General features: G+C 38.1%; 1 protein-coding gene across 2 annotated transcripts in view; it reads left to right on the forward strand.

Moving 5' to 3' along the window:
* SLC23A2 (solute carrier family 23 member 2) overlaps nt 1-22,656 on the forward strand; it is a 151,353-nt gene that overhangs the window by 85,951 nt on the left and 42,746 nt on the right. For both annotated transcript variants that reach the window (XM_060284641.1, XM_030872615.3), the window contains exons 3-5: nt 3,004-3,102; nt 20,192-20,308; nt 22,369-22,526. In XM_060284641.1, the coding sequence (XP_060140624.1) occupies nt 3,004-3,102; nt 20,192-20,308; nt 22,369-22,526 (374 nt within the window). The remainder of the gene's footprint in view (nt 1-3,003; nt 3,103-20,191; nt 20,309-22,368; nt 22,527-22,656) is intronic.

Below are 22,656 nucleotides of genomic sequence, written 5' to 3' on the forward strand. Positions count from 1 at the left end.
ATTATGTACTACTTAATTGAGATTTTTGGAATACTTTAAAACTAGCCTTAGACTTGGGTTATATAATCTATATGACCTTGAATAAGAAATTAAAATGTTCTCTGACCTGATTTCCTCAAGTGCAAAAATAGGTGGATTGAAATCTCTCTGGACTGCCTTAGTTAGTCCAAGCCATGCTGCTTGAATCTTTAGTCTTTTTAATTTCTTCCCTGTTATAAAAATAAATTGTCCTCATTAGAGAAAATTATCAAAATATATAAAGGGAAAAAGAGGGTGAAAATGGCCCCACTGCTTAAAGGCAATCACTGTTACTGTTTTGGTATACTGGTGTACGTCTTTTTTTTTTTTTTTTTTTTAATATCACTCTATCTATCTAATCTGTGCCAAGTCTTAGTTGTAGCACTCGGGATCTTAGTTGTGGCATGTGAACTCTTAGTTGTGACATGCATGCAGAATCTAGTTCCCTGACCAGGGATCGAACACGGGCCCACTGCATTGGGAGCATGGAGTCTTACCCATTGGACCACCATGGAAGTCCCTGGTGTACATCTTTTTATTAGCCATTTTAAAAAGCAGTATCAAATAACACACAAATATACTGATTATAAAAGATCCAAATGCTAAAGAAGGGTTGGTAATAAAAAATGAAAGCTACCCATCATTACTCCTTGCACCTAGGGCAACCTACATAGTAGTTTGTGACTTTTCTGGATCCTTAACCAAACATTTGGACAGATAGAGAGGATATTAAAATTTTATTTTATTTAGCATAATTGGGATAATTCTAGGCTTACTGTTTTGTGGCTTTTTTAAAAAAAACTATTTCTTGGACTTGTTTCCTTGTCAGTACATCAGTTTTATTCCTTTATTTTTTTGCGGTACGCGGGCCTCTCACTGTTGTGGCCTCTCCCGTTGTGGAGCACAGGCTCCGGATGCGCAGGCTCAGCGGCCATGGCTCACGGGCCCAGCCGCTCCGCGGCATGTGGGATCTTCCCGGACCGGGGCACAAACCTGTGTCCCCTGCATCGGCAGGCCCAACCACTGCGCCACCAGGGAAGTCCAGTTTTATTCTTTTAAAAAAACTTTTTTCATTAAATGAGTCAATCTACGTAAAGTGCCCTTTTTTTAAAAAATTTATTTTTTTTTTGGCTGTGTTGGGTCTTCGTTGCTGCGCGCAGGCTTTCTCTAGTTGAGGAGAGTGGGGGCTACTCTTCATTGTGGTGCCCGGGCTTCTCATTGCGGTGCCTTCTCTCGTTGCAGAGCACGGGCTGTAGGCGCACGGGCTTCAGTAGTTGTGGCTCACGGGCTTAGTTGCTCTGCAACATGTGAGGGATTGAACCCGTGTCCCCTGCATTGGCAGGAGGATTCTTAACCACTGCGCCAACAGGGAAGCCCAGTTTTATTCTTTTAAATGGCTGAATATTGGGAATTCCCTGGTGATCCAGTGGTTAGGAGTCGGCACTTTCACTGCCGTGGGTCCAGATTTGATCCCTGGTCAGGGAACCTGCAAGCCATGTGGCAGGGCCAAAAAATTAAAAACTTAAAAAAAAAAATGACTGAATATTATTCTTGAAATGGATATATGATAATTTAACAACGTCTGTCTTTTTGATAAACATTTAAAGTTTTCTAAGTGTTCAGCATTGTAAATAATGCTGCAGTCATCAACCTTGAACATAGATATTGCATAGATATTTCTGGAGGATAAGTTTCCGTGAGTGTAATTGCTGGCTCCAAGAAAATGCCTGTTTCGAATCCCAGTGCTAAGTTCCCCACCACAAAGGTCATTCCACCAAGAACATAATCTCCCTACACCCTGGTCAACACCAGATTCGTCTTTTAAAATTTCCCCCTAATTTATGTTAAAAAATGAAATTATATTTTGTCACTTCTATAATTTTACGTAAGGTTGAACAGCTTTTTTTTGTGTCTCATTGGATATTTTAATTTTTTTTTCCCCTGTGGATCATAGACTCCTATCCTTTGGGTTATTTGTATTACGGATTTGCAGGTGTTCTTTTTGAATTACTAATACCAATCATTGTTACGTGTTGCACCGTGTTTTCTCTTACACCATCACTCATCTTTTACTTCTCCTTAGTGTATTTTATAACACCAGAATTTAAACTTTTTGTGTGGTTTTTCTTTTTTCCTCTGTATTTAAAAAATGTGTTGTTATTCATACATATAATTATATTCAGTATTATTTTTTTCAAGTTAGATTCTTAAAAATGGAATCATTAGGCTAAAGACTAAAAATATTTTAAGGTTCTTGCAGTCAGCCAGGACCTAAGGAGACTATGCGTTATCTCACCAAGGGTAGGCATGAAGACGGGTCGTGACCTGCTGGGTGCCCAGGTGTTTTCTTTTGATTCTTAGGATAATTTCTAGTCCATACCTTTAGGGCCCAGAAACTCAATTTTGTTGGCGTAGACAGCCCCTGCCCATCCACATCCCTCCAATGCCACAAAGAAAGGCACACACCAGTGGGCTAGTTTATTTAACTGCAGTGAGAAATATAAATTAGTAAGTTAGGGTAACAGCAGTGCGTGAATTGCTCTAACTGGCACATTTCTTCCCTGTAGGGACATAGAAGTAAGTTGTTATCAGGCGTTACCTGGGAAGGGATCTCAACCAAGGCAGCTCAGAATGCCTTTCACCCGCTCAGAAACTGCAGCTTTGTCCTCTCAGCCAAGCCTCCCTTGTCCCTGGAGGCTGTTGAGGGTCCTACTCCTTGTAGTTCCTTTGGGTGTTGCATTTCTGGTCTCCTTCAGCTGACCCCCATTCATGCAGCCTCACTCTGTAGAAAACATGGTACGTTTCTCCATCAAAAACACGTGTGATCACTGGTGCAGCGCACTTGTCAGGAGTTTCATTTAAGAAAACTTAAAACTTGGCTAACCTGATAAGTGAAAATGCAGTTTTTTTCTTTGGGGCAAAATGTTTTCATACAACAGAGCGTATAGGGTGAAAAAAGCCTCTAAATGAAGTGTTTCCCTTCAGGTGGTGATCAATGGAGGTGCCACATCCAGCGGTGAACAGGACAATGAAGACACCGAGCTCATGGCAATATACACGACAGAAAATGGCATCGCAGAAAAGGTACTCCTTGCATCAGCCCCAGCCACTCACCCACCACTGCTGTCCCAGATCCCCTACAAGGAGGCAGATATCCATCTGGAGTTTTGTCTCTACCCTCCTGAGTGTGTGTGTGTGGGTTCTCTTTACAATGGAAATAGAAGGAGTGATGAGGAATAGAAGTTACTAATTTTTAATTGTTTTAATGGCAACATTAAAGTGAGAACCATGTAGAGGTCTTTATCTAGATATTTTTAAAACCTCAGCCAGGATGCCAGAGGGAAGCGTTAGGTCTGGGTGCTAATATGACTCAGACCCTGAGGGGGTCTAAAGCTTTCCGGGCCTTAGTTGCCTCATCTCTAAAATGGGTATAAAAATATTAGCATCTGTCTTAAAATTGTTGTGAGTATTAAATGAAATAATATGTATAAAGTTATTAGCATTGTGCCTGGTACATACCATGTGTACAGTAAATAGGAGACACCAGTAGATAGGTTATGTAGACTGTGAAAGTGCCTTGGACAAAGATCTTTGAAAATCATGCTGAAGTGGGAGAATCTTTTTTTCCACCTCATCCCCTCTGCTTGACAGGTCAGTCTGTGTGACCGTAGAATGTGTGACCATGTTCATAGAGGCCAGGAGAGAGCTGCCTGGAGAGGGTCCACATGGCTTGATTTCTTTTTCTCTTTGTATCTGCCACTGTGCCTAACACATATGAAAAGTATGATAACATGGCATTTCCAGACTGCATTGCAGCCCTAAGACTTCTCAATTTCATTTGAGTTTCACTTGACAGACTTTTAAAACAGATTTTATTTTTACCATCATCAACTTATATAATGATGTATTATATTCTAGAACCACTGTACTGCACTGTAAACAGTATATACTGTGTATTCTAGTAACAGACCACTAGGAAGTTGATATATACAATTATAATACCCAGCTTGGGTATTAGTGCAGTAAGTTTACAGTGTAATCATGAAAATGATAAAGAACAAAAGAAATTATATTGAAATTCTTAAATAATCAAATTTTTTGTGTCTGTGATTTCTTTCTTTTTCTCTTTCTCCCTCTTTCTTTTTCTTTCTTTTCCAGTTTGGGAGATGGAAATTTCATTTTTGGCTGTCTTGACCAATATGGCTGTTATCTGGTCAAGCTATTCTAAGTTTTGTGGAAGCTAGATTCATGCTGAGATGTTGAAATTCCTGCAGTGTTGGTTTCCAAGTTGCTCCTCAGAGCACAGATTGGAGCAGCCATGGTTGTGGCTGTGGTCTGCAGCAGAGACTCATTCCACAGGGCAGGATCTGGGAGGGGCCCACTGCCTGTCTGGCTTGGGTCTCAACATCCAAGAGGTACATCTTATAGCAAAGTGCTTCTGTTTTTACAGACTTGTTGGGCTGCATCCAATCCTCAGTTATTTGGACCTTAATCAGAGAGTCACCAGAATTTCCAGGCTGTAGGCTGTCATGAGTTTTGATGTTCATTATCCGGGAGTTGATGGCTGTCTTTTAATATACGATATTTGTTTTTCTCTTTCTGACTTGCTTCACTCTGTATGACAGTCTCTAGGTCCATCCATGTCTCTACAAATGACCCAATTTCATTCCTTTTTATGGCTGAGTAATATTCCTTTGTATATATGTAGTTTATACTGTGATGGCTGTTTTTTTTTTTTTTTAACATCTTTATTGGGGTATAATTGCTTTACAATGGTGTGTTAGTTTCTGCTTTATAACAAAGTGAATCAGTTATACATATATATATGTTCCCATATCTCTTCCCTCTTGCGTCTTCCTCCCTCCCACCCTCCCTATCCCACCCCTCCAGGCTGTCACAAAGCACTGAGCCAATATCCCTGTGCCATGCGGCTGCTTCCCACTAGCTATCTACCTTACTATGTTTGTTAGTGTATATATGTCTCTGACTCTCTCTCGCCCTGTCACAGCTGACCCTTCCCCCTCCCCATATCTTCAAGTCCATTCTCCAGTAGGTCTGCGTCTTTATTCCTGTCTTACCCCTAGGTTCTTCATGACATTTTTTTTTCTTAAATTCCATATATATGTGTTAGCATACGGTATTTGTCTTTGTCTTTCTGACTTACTTCACTCTGTATGACAGACTCTAGGTCTATCCATCTCATTACAAATAGCTCAGTTTCGTTTCTTTTTATGGCTGAGTAGTATTCCATTGTATATATGTGCCAATCTTCTTTATCCATTCATCCGATGATGGGCACTTAGGTTGTTTCCATCTCCGGGCTATTGTAAACAGAGCTGCAATGAACATTTTGGTACATGACTCTTTTTGAATTTTGGTTTTCTCAGGGTATACGCCCAGTAGTGGGATTGCTGGGTCACATGGTAGTTCTATTTGTAGTTTTTTAAGGAACCTCCATACTGTTCTCCATAGTGGCTGAACCAATTCACATTCCCACCAGCAGTGCAAGAGTGTTCCTTTTTCTCCACACCCTCTCCAGCATTTATTGTTTCTAGATTTTTTGATGATGGCCATTCTGACTGGTGTGAGATGATATCTCATTGTAGTTTTGATTTGCATTTCTCTAGTGATTAATGATGTTGAGCATTCTTTCATGTGTTTGTTGGCAGTCTGTATATCTTCTTTGGAGAAATGTCTATTTAGGTCTTCTGGCCATTTTTGGACTGGGTTGTCTGTTTTTTTGTTATTGAGCTGCATGAGCTGCTTGTAAATTTTGGAGATTAATCCTTTGTCAGTTGCTTCATTTGCAAATATTTTCTCCCATTCTGAGGGTTGTCTTTTGGTCTTGTTTATGGTTTCCTTTGCTGTGCAAAAGCTTTGAAGTTTCATTAGGTCCCATTTGTTTATTTTTGTTTTTATTTTCATTACTCTAGGAGGTGGGTCAGAAAGGATCTTGCTGTGATTTATGTCATAGAGTGTTCTGCCTATGTTTTCCTCTAAGAGTTTGATAGTTTCTGACCTTACATTTAGGTCTTTAATCCATTTTGAGCTTATTTTTGTGTATGGTGTTAGGGAGTGATCTAATCTCATACTTTTACATGTACCTGTCCAGTTTTCCCAGCACCACTTATTGAAGAGGCTGTCCTTTCTCCACTGTACATTCCTGCCACCTTTATCAAAGACAAGGTGTCCATATGTGTGTGGGTTTATCTCTGGGCTTTCTATCCTGTTCCATTGATCTATCTTTCTGCTTTTGTGCCAGTACCATACTGTCTTGATTACTGTAGCCTTGTAGTATAGTCTGAAGTCAGGAAGCCTGATTCCTCCAGCTCCTTTTTTCGTTCTCAAGATTGCTTTGGCTATTCGGGGTCTTTGGTGTTTCCAAACAAATTGTGAAATTTTTTGTTCTAGTTCTGTGAAAAATGCCAGTGGTAGTTTGATAGGGATTGCATTGAATTTATAGATTGCTTTGGGTAGTAGAGTCATTTTCACAATGTTGATTCTTCCAATCCAAGAACATGGTATATCTCTCCATCTATTTGTATCATGTTTAATTTCTTTCATCAGTGTCTTATCATTTTCTGCATACAGGTCTTTTGTCTCCTTAGGTAGGTTTTTTCCTAGATATTTTATTCTTTTTGTTGCAATGGTAAATGGGAGTGTTTTCTTGATTTCACTTTCAGATTTTTCATCATTAGTATATAGGAATGCCAGAGATTTCTGTGCATTAATTTTGTATCCTGCTACTTTGCCAAATTCATTGATTATCTCCAGTAGTTTTCTGGTAGCATCCTTAGGATTCTCTATGTATAGCATCATGTCATCTGCAAACAGTGACAGCTTTACTTCCTCTTTTCCAATTTGGATTCCTTTTATTTCCTTTTCTTCTGTGATTGCTGTGGCTAAAACTTCCAAAACTATATTGAATAAGAGTGGTGAGAGTGGGAAATCTTGTCTTGTTCCTGATCTTAGTGGAAATGCTTTCAGTTTTTCACCATTGAGGATGATGTTGGCTGTGGGCTTGTCATCTATGGCCTTTATTATGTTGAGGAAATTTCCCTCTATGCCTACTTTCTGCAGGGTTTTTATCATAAATGGGTGTTGAATTTTGTTGAAAGCTTTCTCTGCATCTATTGAGATGATCATATGGTTTTTCTCCTTCAATTTGTTAATATGGTTTATTACATTGATTGATTTGCGTATATTGACGAATCCTTGCATTCCTGGAATAAACCCCACTTGATCATGGTGTATAATCCTTTTAACGTGCTGTTGGATTCTGTTTGCTAGTATTTTGTTGAGGATTTTTGCATCTATGTTCATCAGTGATATTGGCCTGTAGTTTTCTTTCTTTGTGACATCCTTGTCTGGTTTTGGTATCAAGGTGATGGTGGCCTCGTAGAAGGAGTTTGGGAGTGTTCCTCCCTCTGCTATATTTTGGAAGAGTTTGAGAAGGATAGGTGTTAGCTCTTCTCTAAATGTTTGATAGAATTCACCTGTGAAGCCATCTGGTCCTGGGCTTTTGTTTGTTGGAAGATTTTTAATCACAGTTTCAATTTCAGTGCTTGTGATTGGTCTGTTCATACTTTCTATTTCTTCCTGATTCAGTCTTGGCAGGTTGTGCATTTCTAAGAGTTTGTCCATTTCTTCCAGGTTGTCCATTTTATTGGCATAGAGTTGCTTGTAGTAATCTCTCATGATCTTCTTTATTTCTGCAGTGTCAGTTGTAACTTCTCCTTTTTCATTTCTAATTCTGTTGATTTGAGTCTTCTCCCTTTTTTTTCTTGATGAGTCTGGCTAGTGGTTTATCTATTTTGTTTATCTTCTCAAAGAACCAGCTTTTAGTTTTATTGATCTTTGCTATTGTTTCCTTCATTTCTTTTTCATTTATTTCTGATCTGATTTTTATGATTTCTTTCCTTCTGGTAGCTTTGGGGTTTTTTTGTTCTTCTTTCTCTAATTGCTTGAGGTGCAAGGTTAGGTTGTTTATTCGAGATGTTTCCTGCTTCTTAAGGTGGACTTGTATTGCTATAAACTTCCCCCTTAGAACTGCTTTTGCTGCATCCCATAGGTTTTGGGTCGTTGTGTCTCCATTGTCATTTGTTTGAAATGAATAGTAGAGAACATTAATTCTTCAGGTTTTTAAACATCTGTAGCTGTACCTTTTACTGATCTGTTGGCAGGAAAAATATCTAGTACACTAAAGTTAGCACATTTCTGCTAGACATTTATTGTTTGTGTGAACATTTTTTTCACCATCTAAACTTTGATAGGTGTGTATTTCCTTGAATACTAGTGAAATAGAGTATCTTCCTATTTTCCTGGTCTTTTTTTCCCTTGTATTACGAAATGACAAGGATAGTGAGAGTTATCATGTGTTGAATAGTGCTAAGCATCCAGACCCTTGGCTGAATGCTTTAAGCAACCTGTCACATTTAGTCCTCATAGCAACCCTGTTAGAAATGTGCTATCACTATCCCTGTTTTAAAGGTGAAGAAAATGAAACGTTTAGGTCCTTTGCTGTCTTAAATTTGTGTAAAGAAAACTTCATACCAGAGGATGCTGCCCTCTGGGATCTTGCTTTTCAGATGGCATTGAAAGGCTATCTGAACACCTGACTGTGAAATAAGAATGGACCATTCAAGAAGAGACAAGAGAACTGAGAGCGAGAGAGCCTGTCCTTTGCATTCCCCATATTCACAGGTTTCTTAATTCATTGTAATGTATTCACTTATTTTATTAAAAACTTGACTTTTCTGATGTCCATTAAAACTCTTGAAGTTCTTATGATAAATGCTGGCTAATATGATACTAGCTATAAGATACTCATCTTGGAATTTGCTTAAAGGGATTTTTTTTTCCTGAAAGGATGAGAAGGATAATGCCTCAAATCATCAATCATGAGTCCATAGGATGGACCTCAGTATCATTGGGACTCTTAGATTAGGGATGTTGAAGGACTTGAACTTCACAATGAGGGTATTTTTTTTAAGTGTTTTTTAGTTTTTACCTTTTTTGACTTATGATTCCTGCAGATTCTCTTTAAGTTACCTTTTATCCCGGTACTAGCTGGTCTCGAAAAACAAAGTTCTCTTGAGCATACTTGTTTAACATAAACAGTTCAAAATTGTATTAAACAGTTTAAAATGTGCTGCCTCCATTCTTGGTCTACCCCACATAATTGGCAGCGGGCAGTCTGGTGTGTATATTCCACATTCTTTTCCACTCATGCCCGCACACATATCCGAGAGTGTTGTACCATGGACGGTGAGCCACTGCTAGTCCCCACCCCACCTACATAATGTATACCTCACCAGGTTAGTAAATGTATGTGGAATTTTTTTATTTTTAAAATTAATTTTAATATCTTGAATAATCTCATGGTTTTAAAAATCATTCTCTCTATATACACCTATTATTTCTACACTGTTTGAAAGTAAGTTACAGACATAATGCTCCTTTATTCCTAAATAACTTAAGTGTGTATTTCCTAAAAACAAAAACATGATATTCACATTGATACAATTATTATTGATAATTGGTTGATTTCATTAATTTCAATTTTAAAATAAACCTTAATAATTTTCATTTCCTCAGTTCCAGTAATGTCCCTTACAGCTAAATAATAAGGAGTTAAATAGATAAAGCTTAGTTACAGGATCCAAATCAATATCACTTAATGCATCTAATTGTTAATGTGTATCTTTTTTTATTAATTTATTTATTTTTGGCTGCGTTGGGTCTTCATTGCTGCATGTGGTCTTTCTCTAGTTGTGGCGAGCAGGGGCTACTCTTTGTTGTGGTGCGCGGGCTTAGCTGCTCCGTGGCATGTGGGATCTTCCTGGACCAGGGCTCGAACCCGTGTCCCGTGCATTGGCAGGCGGATTCTTAACCACTGCACCACCAGAGAAGTCCCGTTAATGTGTATCTTTAGTCTCCTTTGATCTGGAACAGTTCCATAGTGTTGTTTGTCTTTCATTACCTTGACATTTCTGAATAGTATGGGCCAATTTACTTTGTACTATGTCTCTCAATTTGGTTGTCATACTATAATTTTATCTTGTATTTTTTCATTAGTGAGGTTGCATCTCTTTTTCACATGCTTAAGAGCCACTTGTATTTCCTTTTCTGTGTACTTTCATATCTTTTATGCCGTTTTAAGTATTGGTTCTTGGTCTTTTTACTAATTTCTAGGAGAGCGTTGCCCTTTTTGATAGGAGTTACAGATGTCACCATTTGGCTTATGATTTTTGCCATGTAGAGCTGATAAAAAATTATGTAGTTAAATTAGTCAATCTTTTATGGATTCTGGATTTTGAGCCATGGTTAGAAAGGCCTTTTTTTATTCTAAATTTATAAGGGAATTCTCTTCTTGTTTTCTGCTAGTACTTTCATGGTTATTTATGTTTAATAAATACCCTGATCTATTTGGAATTACTCTTAAGATATGGCTCCAGCTTTGTTTCCCAGATGGCTACCCAGTACCCCAACCCCATTTATTGAATAATCTCATCTTTTCCTCAAGTGATATGAAATACCTTTGTCATATACCAAATCCCCAATGTAATTAGGCCTATTTCAGGGCTTTATATTCTGTTTAGATGTTCTGTCTATTCAGGCACCAGTACCATATTTTTATTGTAGGCTAATGGTGTTTTATATCTTTTAGGGCTAGTTTCTCCATGTTGCTCTTTTTTAGAATTTTTGTAATCATATTTATGAGCTGTAGAATCAGCTTGTCTAATCACCCTCATCATCCCCCAACAACCCCAAAAATACCTATTGGTATTTTTATTGGGATTGCATAGATTTAGTAATTCGCTTAGAGAAAATTGGCATCTATATGATGCTTAGTCTTCATGTTTAAGACTGTGATAAGTCTTTCTGTTTGTTCTGTTCTTCTTTTGTATCTTTTAGGAGGGGTTTTGAAGTTTTCTTCATTTATGTCTTTCATATTTCACAAGTTTATTGATAGGTAGTTTATCTTTCTCATGTCTATTTGTAATCAAACTTGTTTGTCCATTATATCTACAAACCTTGTAAACTGTTGATGACTATGTATTGGTTTTATATTCCATTACTTTACTGAATATCTTGTTTTCACTTGATTACTCAGATTTTCCAAGTATACATTCATGTCATTTGCAAATAGTGATAAGTTTACCTTGCCTTATCTAATTTTTATTCTTGTAATTTCACTTTCTTATCTAGAATAAGAAAACGAACTTTCTTTACTAGAGGTATCTAGCATTGGCTAGTACCTTCAGTAAAAGTAATGGGGGTAATAGTGGACATCCTTGACTTTGGTGGTTATAGTTTCTCTATTATGATAGTGGTTTTGGCCTAAATAGATACATTTCACTATGTGAAGGAAATATCCTTATTCTTAATCTATTGAATCTTTCAAAATCAAGTATAACTTTTGAATTTTGAGCAGATGCTTTCTGTGTGTTATAGAGATGATCATTTGATTTTCCTCCTAATATCTCTCATTATGATCTATTGAGGATAGATCAGCAACAACTGAGGCTGTCAGTGTTGAACCATCAATGCATTCTTGATGTGTATGATCACAATATATTATTATTTTTTAATGCATTGCTGGATTTTGTTAATACATATTTCTTTAGGATTTGAGCATTAATATTCATGAGTGGGGTTGATCTGAAGTTTTTTTGGGGGGGTGGTAGTGTCATCTTTGGGAGGTTTAGATATCGGTATTATGTTTGCTTCACAAAAGATTTTGGGGAGGGTCTTCCCTGGCAGTCCAGTGGTTAACACTTTGCACTTCCACTGCAGGGGGTGCGGGTTCAATCCCTGGTCAGGGTACTAAGATCCCACATGCCATGCGGCTTGGCAAAAAAAAAAAGATTTGGGGGAGTGTTCTTTTCCTTAAAAAACATGGGAATTTGTGTCTGTGTATGAAACATAAATATTACATGTAATATGTTGAGTGTGTGTGCATTTAAAAGTTTGTTAGCGTTCCCTATAAAATCATCTGAGTCTAGTATTTTTTTTTGACATACCTTTGAGAATTTCTATTTCTTCTTTGGGAATCAGTCAGTTTGGGACTTATTTTATTCTGGAGTCAGTTTTGGTAAAGTATTTTTTTCTAAAAATTTGACTCATTCTAATTTTCAAGTTATATACATAGAACTGAGCAAAATGGATTTTTATGTTTTTTAATTCCTTTATTCTGTGATTATTTCCACTTTTTTTCTGATTTTTTATGCTTGTCCTTTCTCCTTCCACATTGCTCCACTTTTATTTCCCTGGATTAGCTAGTTGGGTTTTTTTTAATTTAAAAGAACTAAATTTTAGATTTACTTAGTGCAAATGCTTTTCTGTTTTCTAATGTATCCGTTTTTTATTCCTTTATTGGTTTTCCTGTTATTTTCTATTATTTTTTGAGGCATATGCTTAGTTTGTCTTTTTGTTTTAAGTGCAAAGACTATGAATTTTCCACTAAGCACTGCTTTAGCTATATCCAGTGGATTTTCATAGTTAATTCTAATAAATTTTCTATTTTCTAAATAGTTTTCTATTTTGGATCATATTTCTTCCCTTTTGCCCTTTAAGGGGACATTTAAAAATTTCCAGATAGAGGAGGGTTTTTCTTTTTCTTTTGGCTGAGTCAGGTCTTAGTTGCGGCACATGGGATCTTTTGTTTGAGGCATGCAGGCTCCTCATGGTGGTGCGCAGGCTTCTCTCTAGTTGTGACGTACAGGCTCCAGAGCGCATGGGCTCAGTAGTTGCGGCATGTGGGCTTAGTTGCACTGTGCCATGTGGGATCTTAGTTCCTGCACCAGGGTCGAACTGGCATCCCCTGCATTGCAAGGCTGATTCTTAACCACTGGACCACCAGGGAAGTCCCTGGAGGAGGGTTTTTTTGTTTTGTTTTTGTTTTTGTTTCTTGCTGTACGCGGGCCTCTCACCGCTGTGGCCTCTCCCGTTGCGGAGCACAGGCTCCGGACGCACAGACTCAGCAGCCATGGCTCACGGGCCCAACCGCTCCGCGGCATGTGGGATCCCCCTGGACCAGGGCACGATCCCATGTCCCCTGCATCGGCAGGCGGACTCTCAACCACTGTGCCACCAGGGAAGCCCCAGGAGGAGGGTTTTTGATTGTCTGTTTTTTTAATTTCCAGTTTTATTGTATTGTGATCAGAAAATGTTACTTGTATTATTTTTTGGAATGTATTGATGTGTTCCTTATGGTTAAATTTTTGCAAATATTTTTTGTGAATTTTTGTGTTCTAGATAATTGAAAACAGTTAAATATTTAGGTTATATTTTATTAGTTATTACATCTTTTCTTTTGCCTGCCATTTGGTCTGCCATAAATTGAGAGATTAATTTCCCATTATTGGTATTTTTTAGATTTCTCATATTTCTGAGATATTTTGCTTTATAATTATCGACTCTCTCTTATTTGTACATAAACATTTATAACATGTTTATGGTGAATTGTACCTTTTATCATTTAAAACATACTCACATTTGTCTTGGTTATTGCTCTTTAGCTAGAATACTACCTTGTTTGAAGATAATTAAGACTTTATTTGCATTTTTCTTTAGCTTTGCTCATTCTTAGGTGTATCTCTTATATACAGCATAGAATTGAGTTTTGCTTTGAGAAGGTCTTAAAATCTTGTTCTTTCAATAGTTGAGTTTAGCCTGTTTACATTTAGTGATAATGACAAGTATCTATTTTATTTATTTGTGTGTGTAGTTGTGATATTTAAAAACTTCTGTACTTTATTCTAGTGGACACCTATATAATCATAACTATAGAACAATATACTTAACCCTTTATTTCATTGTCTTCTAGTTTCCTACCATGAACAGTAACAAAATTACTGTTTTTCCTTCCTTCCTTTTGCTCTTTCTCTCCTCTACTATCTGATTTTGGTCAGAAATATTACTTTTGCCCATCATTATAATTGATTTGTTAGTTTCAAGTATCATCCTTTGACTTCCAGCTATATTAGATGACAATTAATTTACTCTACCGCTTGCCTTTTTCCTTTTCACTCTCACATTTTGTTAATTGTAATGACTATCTTTTTGGTGCATTTATATATTCTGGCAATCTAATCCCTATTTTTAGTTTTTTTTTTTTTTGGTATTTTGGAATTTTTGAATTTTATTTTTAATTTATTTTTTGTACAGCATGTTCTTATTAGTTGTCCATTTTATACATCTAATCCCTATTTTTAGTTTTATTTCTACAGTTAATTTGAGACAAGCCTTCTGCTGGTTTCCCTAATAATTTCTGGGTTGACCGAAGTTCACCCTCTAGGCCCTTGATATTCAAAGTGTAGTCCATGCACTAGCATCATTGACATCATTACCTACATGTTAGAAACGTAGAATCTGCCCCAACCAAGACCTGCTGAATCAGAATTTGCATTTTCATACAATTCCTGTGTGATTTGATATGTTCACTGAAGTTAGAGAAGTGACACTATAGTAGTAGTTTCCAAGAGAAGAGCTGGATCATGGGGATAGTTTTGGATGAGAATTTATCTATAGCATTTAGCCTTGAAGGAGAGTTCAACTGGGTGTAAAATCCTTGGGACATCGTTTGGATCCTGACTCAAATAAATCAGCTGTAACAAAGTTTTGATACAATATGAAAAAAGTTTTAAAAGCATTGGGTATTAGGTGATATGAAGAAATTGTTAATTTTATTAGCATGTAATGGTATTTTGCTTCTTTTTAAAAGTCTTTATCTGCTGAAGAGACATACATATGTGTTTATGGACAAATTTATGTATTTTGAGGATTCAGTTTAAAATAATCCATCCCCTTACCCCAGTAAAGTTGGAATGGTATGGGGAATAGATTAAAGAAGAACATAGGGCTAATAAATTTTGAAGCTGGAGTTGGGGATAGATATAGGGCAGGCATTTCATATTCCTTCTACCTTTGTATATATTTGAAAAATTCTATAACACAAAGTTAAGAAAATAATTGAATCATAATAGTTTGCTGTTTTCCCATTTTCTGGTGTTGAATGTGGCTATGAAGAACTCAGGCTGGTTTTTTCTTTAAGTCAGTATCTTGATCTTTTTGCCTGTCCTATTCTTTATTTATCTTTGATAATCAGTAACTTTAATGACTATCATATGATAATAATCATATCATAAGTTTTGATGCTGACTGGGGTCAGTTTTTCCTGGCACTTTCAATATTTAGCTTCAAGGCTAATGAATGTTGTCTTGAATTATATCTTTATTTTTTGTTCCATTCTCTTCTTTTGGTTTTCTTATTTGGGGGCTCCAATTATGCATATTTTGGATCTCCTTTGTCTGCCTTCTTTATCACTTCTCTCTAATCTTTTTTCTCTTACATTTTTTTCATGTTGTCTCTTCCCTCTTGTGCTCCTACCCCTTTCATCTTTCTGTTTTTCCCCCTTCTGTCCAGATTCTTTCAACTCACATTTTATTTCCCTTTGTTCTTAAATTTTTTAATACAGTTGATTGAGTTTTCAAAATATCTGAATCCTTTTTCATTAATTTATTGAGTACTTAGTGCATCTTTCTAATTTGTAGGCATATCCTTTAGTTCTTGGAAATTTCTTATTTCTTTGATTCCTATATTCTGTTTTCTTCCATAAAAATTGTTATTATTTCTTGTCTTTTGTTTTAATCAACATTTTTATTATGCTCAAAGATTTGGGATGGCGCATCACGGGCTGGTTGCTTCTGTCATGCTGACATGACTTTTTTTCCTCCCCCTCCCCTAAATATTTATTTTTATTTATTTATTTTACTTTTGGCCGCATCAGGTCTTAGTTGCAGCATGTAAGATCTTTCATTGTGGCACACGGGCTCTTTATTGCAGTGCGCGGGCTTCTCTCCAGTTGTGGTGTGTGGGTTTTCTCTCTCTGGTTGTGGTGCACAGGCTCCAGAGTGCATGGGCTCTGTAGTTGTGGCATGCAGGCTCCAGAGTGCGTGGACTCTGTAGTTGTGGTGCGCGGACTCTGTAGTTGTGGTACACAGGCTTGGTTGCCCCGCTGCATGTGGGATCTTAGTTCCCCGACCAGGGATTGAACCCACATTCTCTGCATTGGAAGGCAGATTCTTTACCACTGGACCACCGGGGAAGTCCCAGTATTTGTCTTTTTGTTATTTTGAGCATATATATTTGACTTTCAACCCTTTTGTTGAATTTTTTTTTCCTATTTTGTTTTCAGTTTCTAAGATCTCTTTTCCTGTTTTTTTTTGTTTGTTTGTTTTTATTTGCTGATTAAAGCTTTTAAAACGGCAGTGCTCTCTTCCCAGGTTCAAAATATTTTTATTTTTGTGAAGACACAGGTTTCTCCCCCCGCACCCCCAATATGTTTTCTTTCTACTACATGGACCCTATTTCCTCTGTTTATTTGGCTCTTAGTTTTGGAGGAATGTGAGGCAATAAAAAATATGACTGTAGGGTCATTGTGTGTGGATGAAGTTTGTCTACTGATGGGCCTTTCCACTGAGTAGGGAAAGCTGTCTTATCACTGTAGGGTCTAGAGATGGCAGTGTCTTGTCTCTGAGGCTGATCAATTCCTCTAGAAATAAATCCTCTAGTCTCCTCCTGTGGGTATATAACCTGGCTTCCGGCATTTGGAAGCAGATGAGGATCCCGCTGTTCACGCTTGCATTTAACCCCACATAGCATTCTTCAGTCTGAGGTGTTTCTGATTTGTATTCTTCAAACAATACATTTTTGTGTCTTGTAGGATGAAGACAGCAGTAGGCAACAGGGTGTCTGATTGGTTTGCAGAGTTAAATCCCATCTTCTTTCCATCCCTACTCTGTCTTGTGCCTCCAAGCATAGAACCTTTCTGGACTTCTGTTGGTCAACCAACTTGCTTCTTTATACCTTCCCTCTCCAGGCACCTATGTTTTAGGTTCCTTCCCTCTCCTAAATGGGTCACAGCGCATACAAATGCTTTGCATATTCCAAAATATGTTATTCTCATTTCTCTTTCTACTGTTTTCTTTGTCCTTGTAGATTTGTGTCATATTTATTCTTAGTGTTTTTAGGAGTTAGAGGAAATGACAGATGTGGTCAATCAACCATGTTTTACTAGAACTCAAAAACTGGTTATTGAAAAGACCAGTGACATTGATCTTTGGTGGACCTGATTAAGGTGAAAGATGAGAAAGCACTAATGCATATTAGCAATGTGAAAGGAAATATAAGAAACATGTATAAGAGAATATTAACTACAACTTTATGATAATCAATTTGAAACCCTATAGCAGGGTTAGCAAGCTGCATCCTGCAAACTAAATCTGGCCCAACACTTGTTTCTGTAAATAAAGTTTTATTGGAACACAGCTATAACTCATTTGTTTACATATTGTCTAATGTTCTTTTGCACTATAATAGCAGAGTTGAGTATTTGTGACAGAACCATATGGCTCACAAGGCCTAAAATATTTACTGCATAACCCTTTATAGAAAGAGTTTGCTGACTCCTGCTGTAGAGGAAATTATTTCCTAGAGAAAAAGACTACAAGTGACTTAAAAGTGCTGTACTAGATGAATAACCATAGGAGAGATTGGAAAGGTTATTAACGATCTTTTAAGAAGTCTCCAACAAGAGAACTGAATTCTGAGTTCACTAATCTTTGAAGAACAGGTAATTTCCTTTTCCTTTAGATTATCTTAGACCATAGAATAATATGGAAAAGCCTGTTCAAGATGATATCATCAAATTATTAATGTAGTCATCTTTTAAAGAAACCTCGCTGTTGGAGCTTTTTGTTTTGCAGTTTTAAGAGAGTTCATATTGTTCATGCAGTGGTAACAGAATGTGGTACCAGGGTCCACAGTGACCAAACACACTCCTTCTGTCTCTGGGAAGGGTGGTGCAGCATTTTTCTGACAGAGTTCACTGATCCCCTTGACCACACAATTCCCTACTTTTTCTTAATACCATTTGTGGACTTTTTACATTAGTTCCATTTCTGAGTTGTAGAACCACCCTCATTACTAAGAAAAATTGTGTGTGTACAGTATATGTATATGTTTGTGTACACATCTTAATCTTAGCCTTCCAGGACTGAAAGAGGACAGATGCAGTCTTTTCATTTCTGTTCATCTGTTTTATAGTTAAAACTAGTCATTTTGGAATCATTAGAATAATAATGCGTATAATATTATTGTAACAGATTGTACTAATGTAGTAATTGTAGTGTTACTATACTCTGTTTTCAGATATTTCTTTTTGTTACTTTGTGAGCAGTAACATTCCCCATCTGTAGGTCATATGATAGTGTTGAATTGTCCTTTTTATAGTGAGTCCAGTATCCATAGTTGCATCATGTCAGCAAATGGTCAACTTAGTTCAGGGATTTCCAAGACTGATTTGGGAGTCCCAAATCAGGTTCAGTGGTTTGCTAGGAGGACTCAGAATTCAGAAGAGCTATTACACTCCTGGTTACAGCCTATTTGAGAGAAAGGGTCAGATTAAGATCAATGGAAAAAAACATGTAGGGCAAGGTCTAGGAGACACAGAACAAGCTTTCGGTTGTCCTCTTCCTAGTGGAATCATGTGAGCAGTGCTTAATTTCCCCCGAAACAAAGTGTGACAACACTGAAGGAGTGTTGCCAGACCCTCTGGAGTCAAACTGATACCATGTGGCCCAAGGCCCCATCATCAGTTGCATTGTTAGCATAATCTATGAAGGGCAGCTCAAGGCTTCATTCAGGTAAACAGATACACTCTTAAGAGGCAGGATATTCCAAGAGCACAGAGGTTATCTTCCAGGTGGCAGGCAAGGGCCAAACTTCTCTTTGAAATGTGCAGGGTTTGGACAACCCAGACCTGCTGAGTTAATCCTTTACTGTACATCACCACATATCAAGTTCCTCATCATATGTACTTTCTCTACCACCACTACAAACAAATTTTAAATGACACTTATAATAGGTTTAAACCCATTTAATAATGCAGATCTGCCAGCATCCATTTTTGAATGGAAGAAAAAGTTCTTTCTGAAAGGTCATATTCAATTCACATTTGGATTAGATAAAATGTCAATTTACATCAGATATTTACCTTTAGGCTTTAGAAGGTAAGGCTGAATTGTGTCACTTCTTTCGTTCAAGAGTGTTTGGCCCCCAAATCCCTGTGCATGAAAAATTGAGTGATAAACATAAGGAGTCAGCATCTTTCAAATGTGGATCAAATCCATTGGAAAGGGGGTACAAATTGGGCTAGGTGTGGCCAAGGATCAGAATGTTATCATCTTTATCTTTTTTGTGGCACATCTTTTAATTTTATTTCCTCTTAGGCACTTTATGTTATTAAAAAACTAAAAAAAAAAAAAATGCACATCTTGGATTCCAAGAAATTGTTTGTAGGGTTTTAGAAACTACAGCAGTATTGAGGGTATATGGGGGAACCCCCGAGTTTTCAGTTTGGCTCAGATACTGGATGAGTTCAAAAGTGATGCTGAAGCTGAAGCTGACTGGAAATGTCTAGACTATAACCTAAAGTGTCTGGTCTTTGTAAAGATTCTGGCTTATAAAGGATGCAAGGCTTAACATTTAAAAAAATCTTTAGTAATGGTGAGAGGAAAAGAAAAAAAAAAGTTCCCTGAAGTATAAATACATTTTTAGTCTGTTTTTTAAAACAAAATTTGAATCATCATATCTGTATACCTTTGCTCTCTTCACTCACCATTATGTCTGAGCAGCAGTGTTTTAAAAGAAGCGTGTTTAGGTACAGAAGTCTTTTTCCTTGCAGGGATGGAATGGGATAGGAGGGACAGATTAGTGCTCTCTGTTGGAAAGTGGTTAGCATTTTGTAACATTGCTTCATTAGGGTTACTACCCAAGGGCAGCTCATGCCAAGGTATTACTTTGTGGTCTCAACCTTGGGAGCATCCCTCTCCATGCAGTGGGTGCCGAGTCTTGGGGAGAAGCTCTGAGCAAGTTGGGTGCTCTTGGGTGTGAGTTGATGGAAGGAATGCTGAAGCCCCAAATCCTGAGAGCAGACTGTCCCACCAAGTGAGTGCGCTTGACACTGTGTCAGAGGTGACCAAGGCTTAATTTTACAGGAGAGCAACAGACACTTTATAAAGTTGTTTTTCAGTAACAGTAGCCTGTGCTGAGTTAACTTTAGTCCTTGCTTGCATTAAACAACTTGTTTTCTCCCTCTCGTTCACAGAGCTCTCTTGCTGAGACCTTGGATAGCACGGGCAGTCTTGACCCCCAGAGATCGGACATGATTTACACCATAGAAGATGTTCCTCCCTGGTACCTGTGCATATTTCTGGGGTTGCAGGTAAGATGATTCCTTTGGAATATAACCACCAGCAGATGCTTGAATTGTCTGTCTGGATTATTTAAAATTCAATTTTTATTTTTTATTTATTGACAACTTTAATATAAATTACTCTTTTAAGAATGTTGAATGGGAATTGTTAACATGAACTTCATAACAGTGAAAGGAGGAAAACAGGAGGAGTAGGTTAATCATGGAATGAAAGAAGGAAAATGTTCAGGGAATAAGCAAGAGAAGTGACATGGAAGTAAGGGAAAAAGATCATAGATGTGTGGAAAGGGGAGAATAGAGGGAAGATAAAGGTAGAAGAATAGAGAAAAAAAGGGTTAATGTTCATCTCTCATGCCTAGTTAATCAACCACAGTCACCGTCAGTTCTGCCATGAAATATGGGTGACACTGAGAAGTGCTGTGTTGGTCAGGGCATAAATGTGGAGGCTTCAATCTTATTTTTAAAGGAAGGCAAACTTCGCCTCGGTGGTGTCTGCTTTGTCTGCTGCAATTTCCAGTGGGAGCAGAGCAGGGAAGCTGCCAGGGGAGGGGTGGGGGGATGGGGCGAGAGGTGACCCAAGCTAATGCAGGACTCCTGAATCTTTGGTACCCACTCCCCCCACCACCACCACCACTCCCTTTTCCCACTTACGATTGAAGTGGGGCTTTAGGAGAAAGGGGATGACATGGAAGCCTCTTTGTCCAGACACATACCCCTGGCCTGTGTTTGCCTTGGTTTTGAGGTTTCACTTTCCATTCTTTACGTTTGAATGATCAGTTCATGCTGAGAAAATCAGTCCCGTTATCCAGAGAGGTTTATTCACTTGGAGGTGAACTGTACCTGATGAGAGCTGATGCTTTGGTCCCGTTTCCAGGCCCCTCCCCTTAGGTATCAAAGCACTTGGTAACCTGGACAGAAAGGCATCTAACAAAGAAGACATAACCAAAGGAGCTGACTGGTCTTGGCAAATAATTTCCCTAGGGCTGAGTATCTGGAATCAGATTCAAGAAACTCTTTTTTTGAAATGTTTATATTATAGATGTTTCTAGAAGTAGTCTTCCCTGTTCAGATAGGATTGGGAAACCCTGTGTGCATCATGCCCTTCTTGACAGTGCACAGCACTCTTAAACTTGTGAGCAGCTCTGGGAAGTCCTGGATGAGAATGTTCTCTTCCCCTCACCAAACACCTATTAGTGTTACACAGTTAGGCTTTATGGGCTGCAAGCAGCACATTTTGGCAAACATGACCAGAGATGGGGAACTATTAGGAAGAAACGTAGGAAGTTTGCAGAACAGAAGTAGGAACTGAACAGGTAGGCCTCTGGGAGGAAGGGAAGTGAGCAGTGAGGGCTGGAATGTCCTGCCAGGGCCACAAGGAATGGGGGAGGGGCCCTAAAGGAAGAGTGGGATGGGCTCTTTCTGGAGGATTCCCACAGCTACTGTGTGACCCTAGCCCTTCCCTGATTGCTGTTAAACAATGCCAGACCATAGAAAAAGATGGAAAACGCCTTGTGCAATGAAGCTTGTAACTTTAATCCCCAGACCTAAAAGAATTAAAAAAAAAAAAAAGGACGAATTATCTCAAGAACATAGATGTAAAATTCTACATAAAATATTGGCATATCAAATCCCAGAAGAAAAATCTAGCATGACTAACTAGAATGGTTCAGTGCCACACGGTTCATGTTAACAGATTAGAGGAGAAAGACCTATGGTTTTAGCAATTGATGCTGAAAAGCATTTTAAAAAAGCAAATATTCCCAGTAAGAATTATATAAATAAAACACTACCAGTGTTTGTGTTGAGTACTTCCTTTGTGCTGGTCTGGATTCATGCAAGTAATAATTAATAATACAAGTTAGTGATAAGACAAGAAAATGTAATGGAAAGGAGAAATGCAAAAAACAGAGATGATTTGGCATATGATAAGAGTGTGTATCTAAAAAACCAAATTCTTCATGTGTGTAACTTTTTAAAAACAACAGGGGGGTGGGCAAAGTTAGGGTAAAATCAGAAAAAATACAAAGAAGGGTTTATTCTTTTCCCCTCTGTCTCCCTGTCACCCGTAGCATTACCTGACGTGCTTCAGCGGCACCATCGCGGTGCCCTTTCTGCTGGCCGATGCCATGTGTGTGGGATTTGACCAGTGGGCCACCAGCCAGCTCATCGGGACCATTTTCTTCTGCGTGGGAATCACAACTTTGCTGCAGACAACTTTTGGATGCAGGTGAGATTGGGGCACTAAATTGGGGATGCTGAAGCACCCATGAAGCATTAAGTACTGCCATTCACCTAGGGCTGCTTAGAGGGACTGACTGGAGTATAGGGAGGTGTGTCCTAGTGGCATTTGCCCTGCC

This window comes from Globicephala melas, chromosome 15 (assembly GCF_963455315.2).
Source record: "Globicephala melas chromosome 15, mGloMel1.2, whole genome shotgun sequence".
Taxonomy (NCBI): Eukaryota; Metazoa; Chordata; class Mammalia; order Artiodactyla; family Delphinidae; genus Globicephala; species Globicephala melas.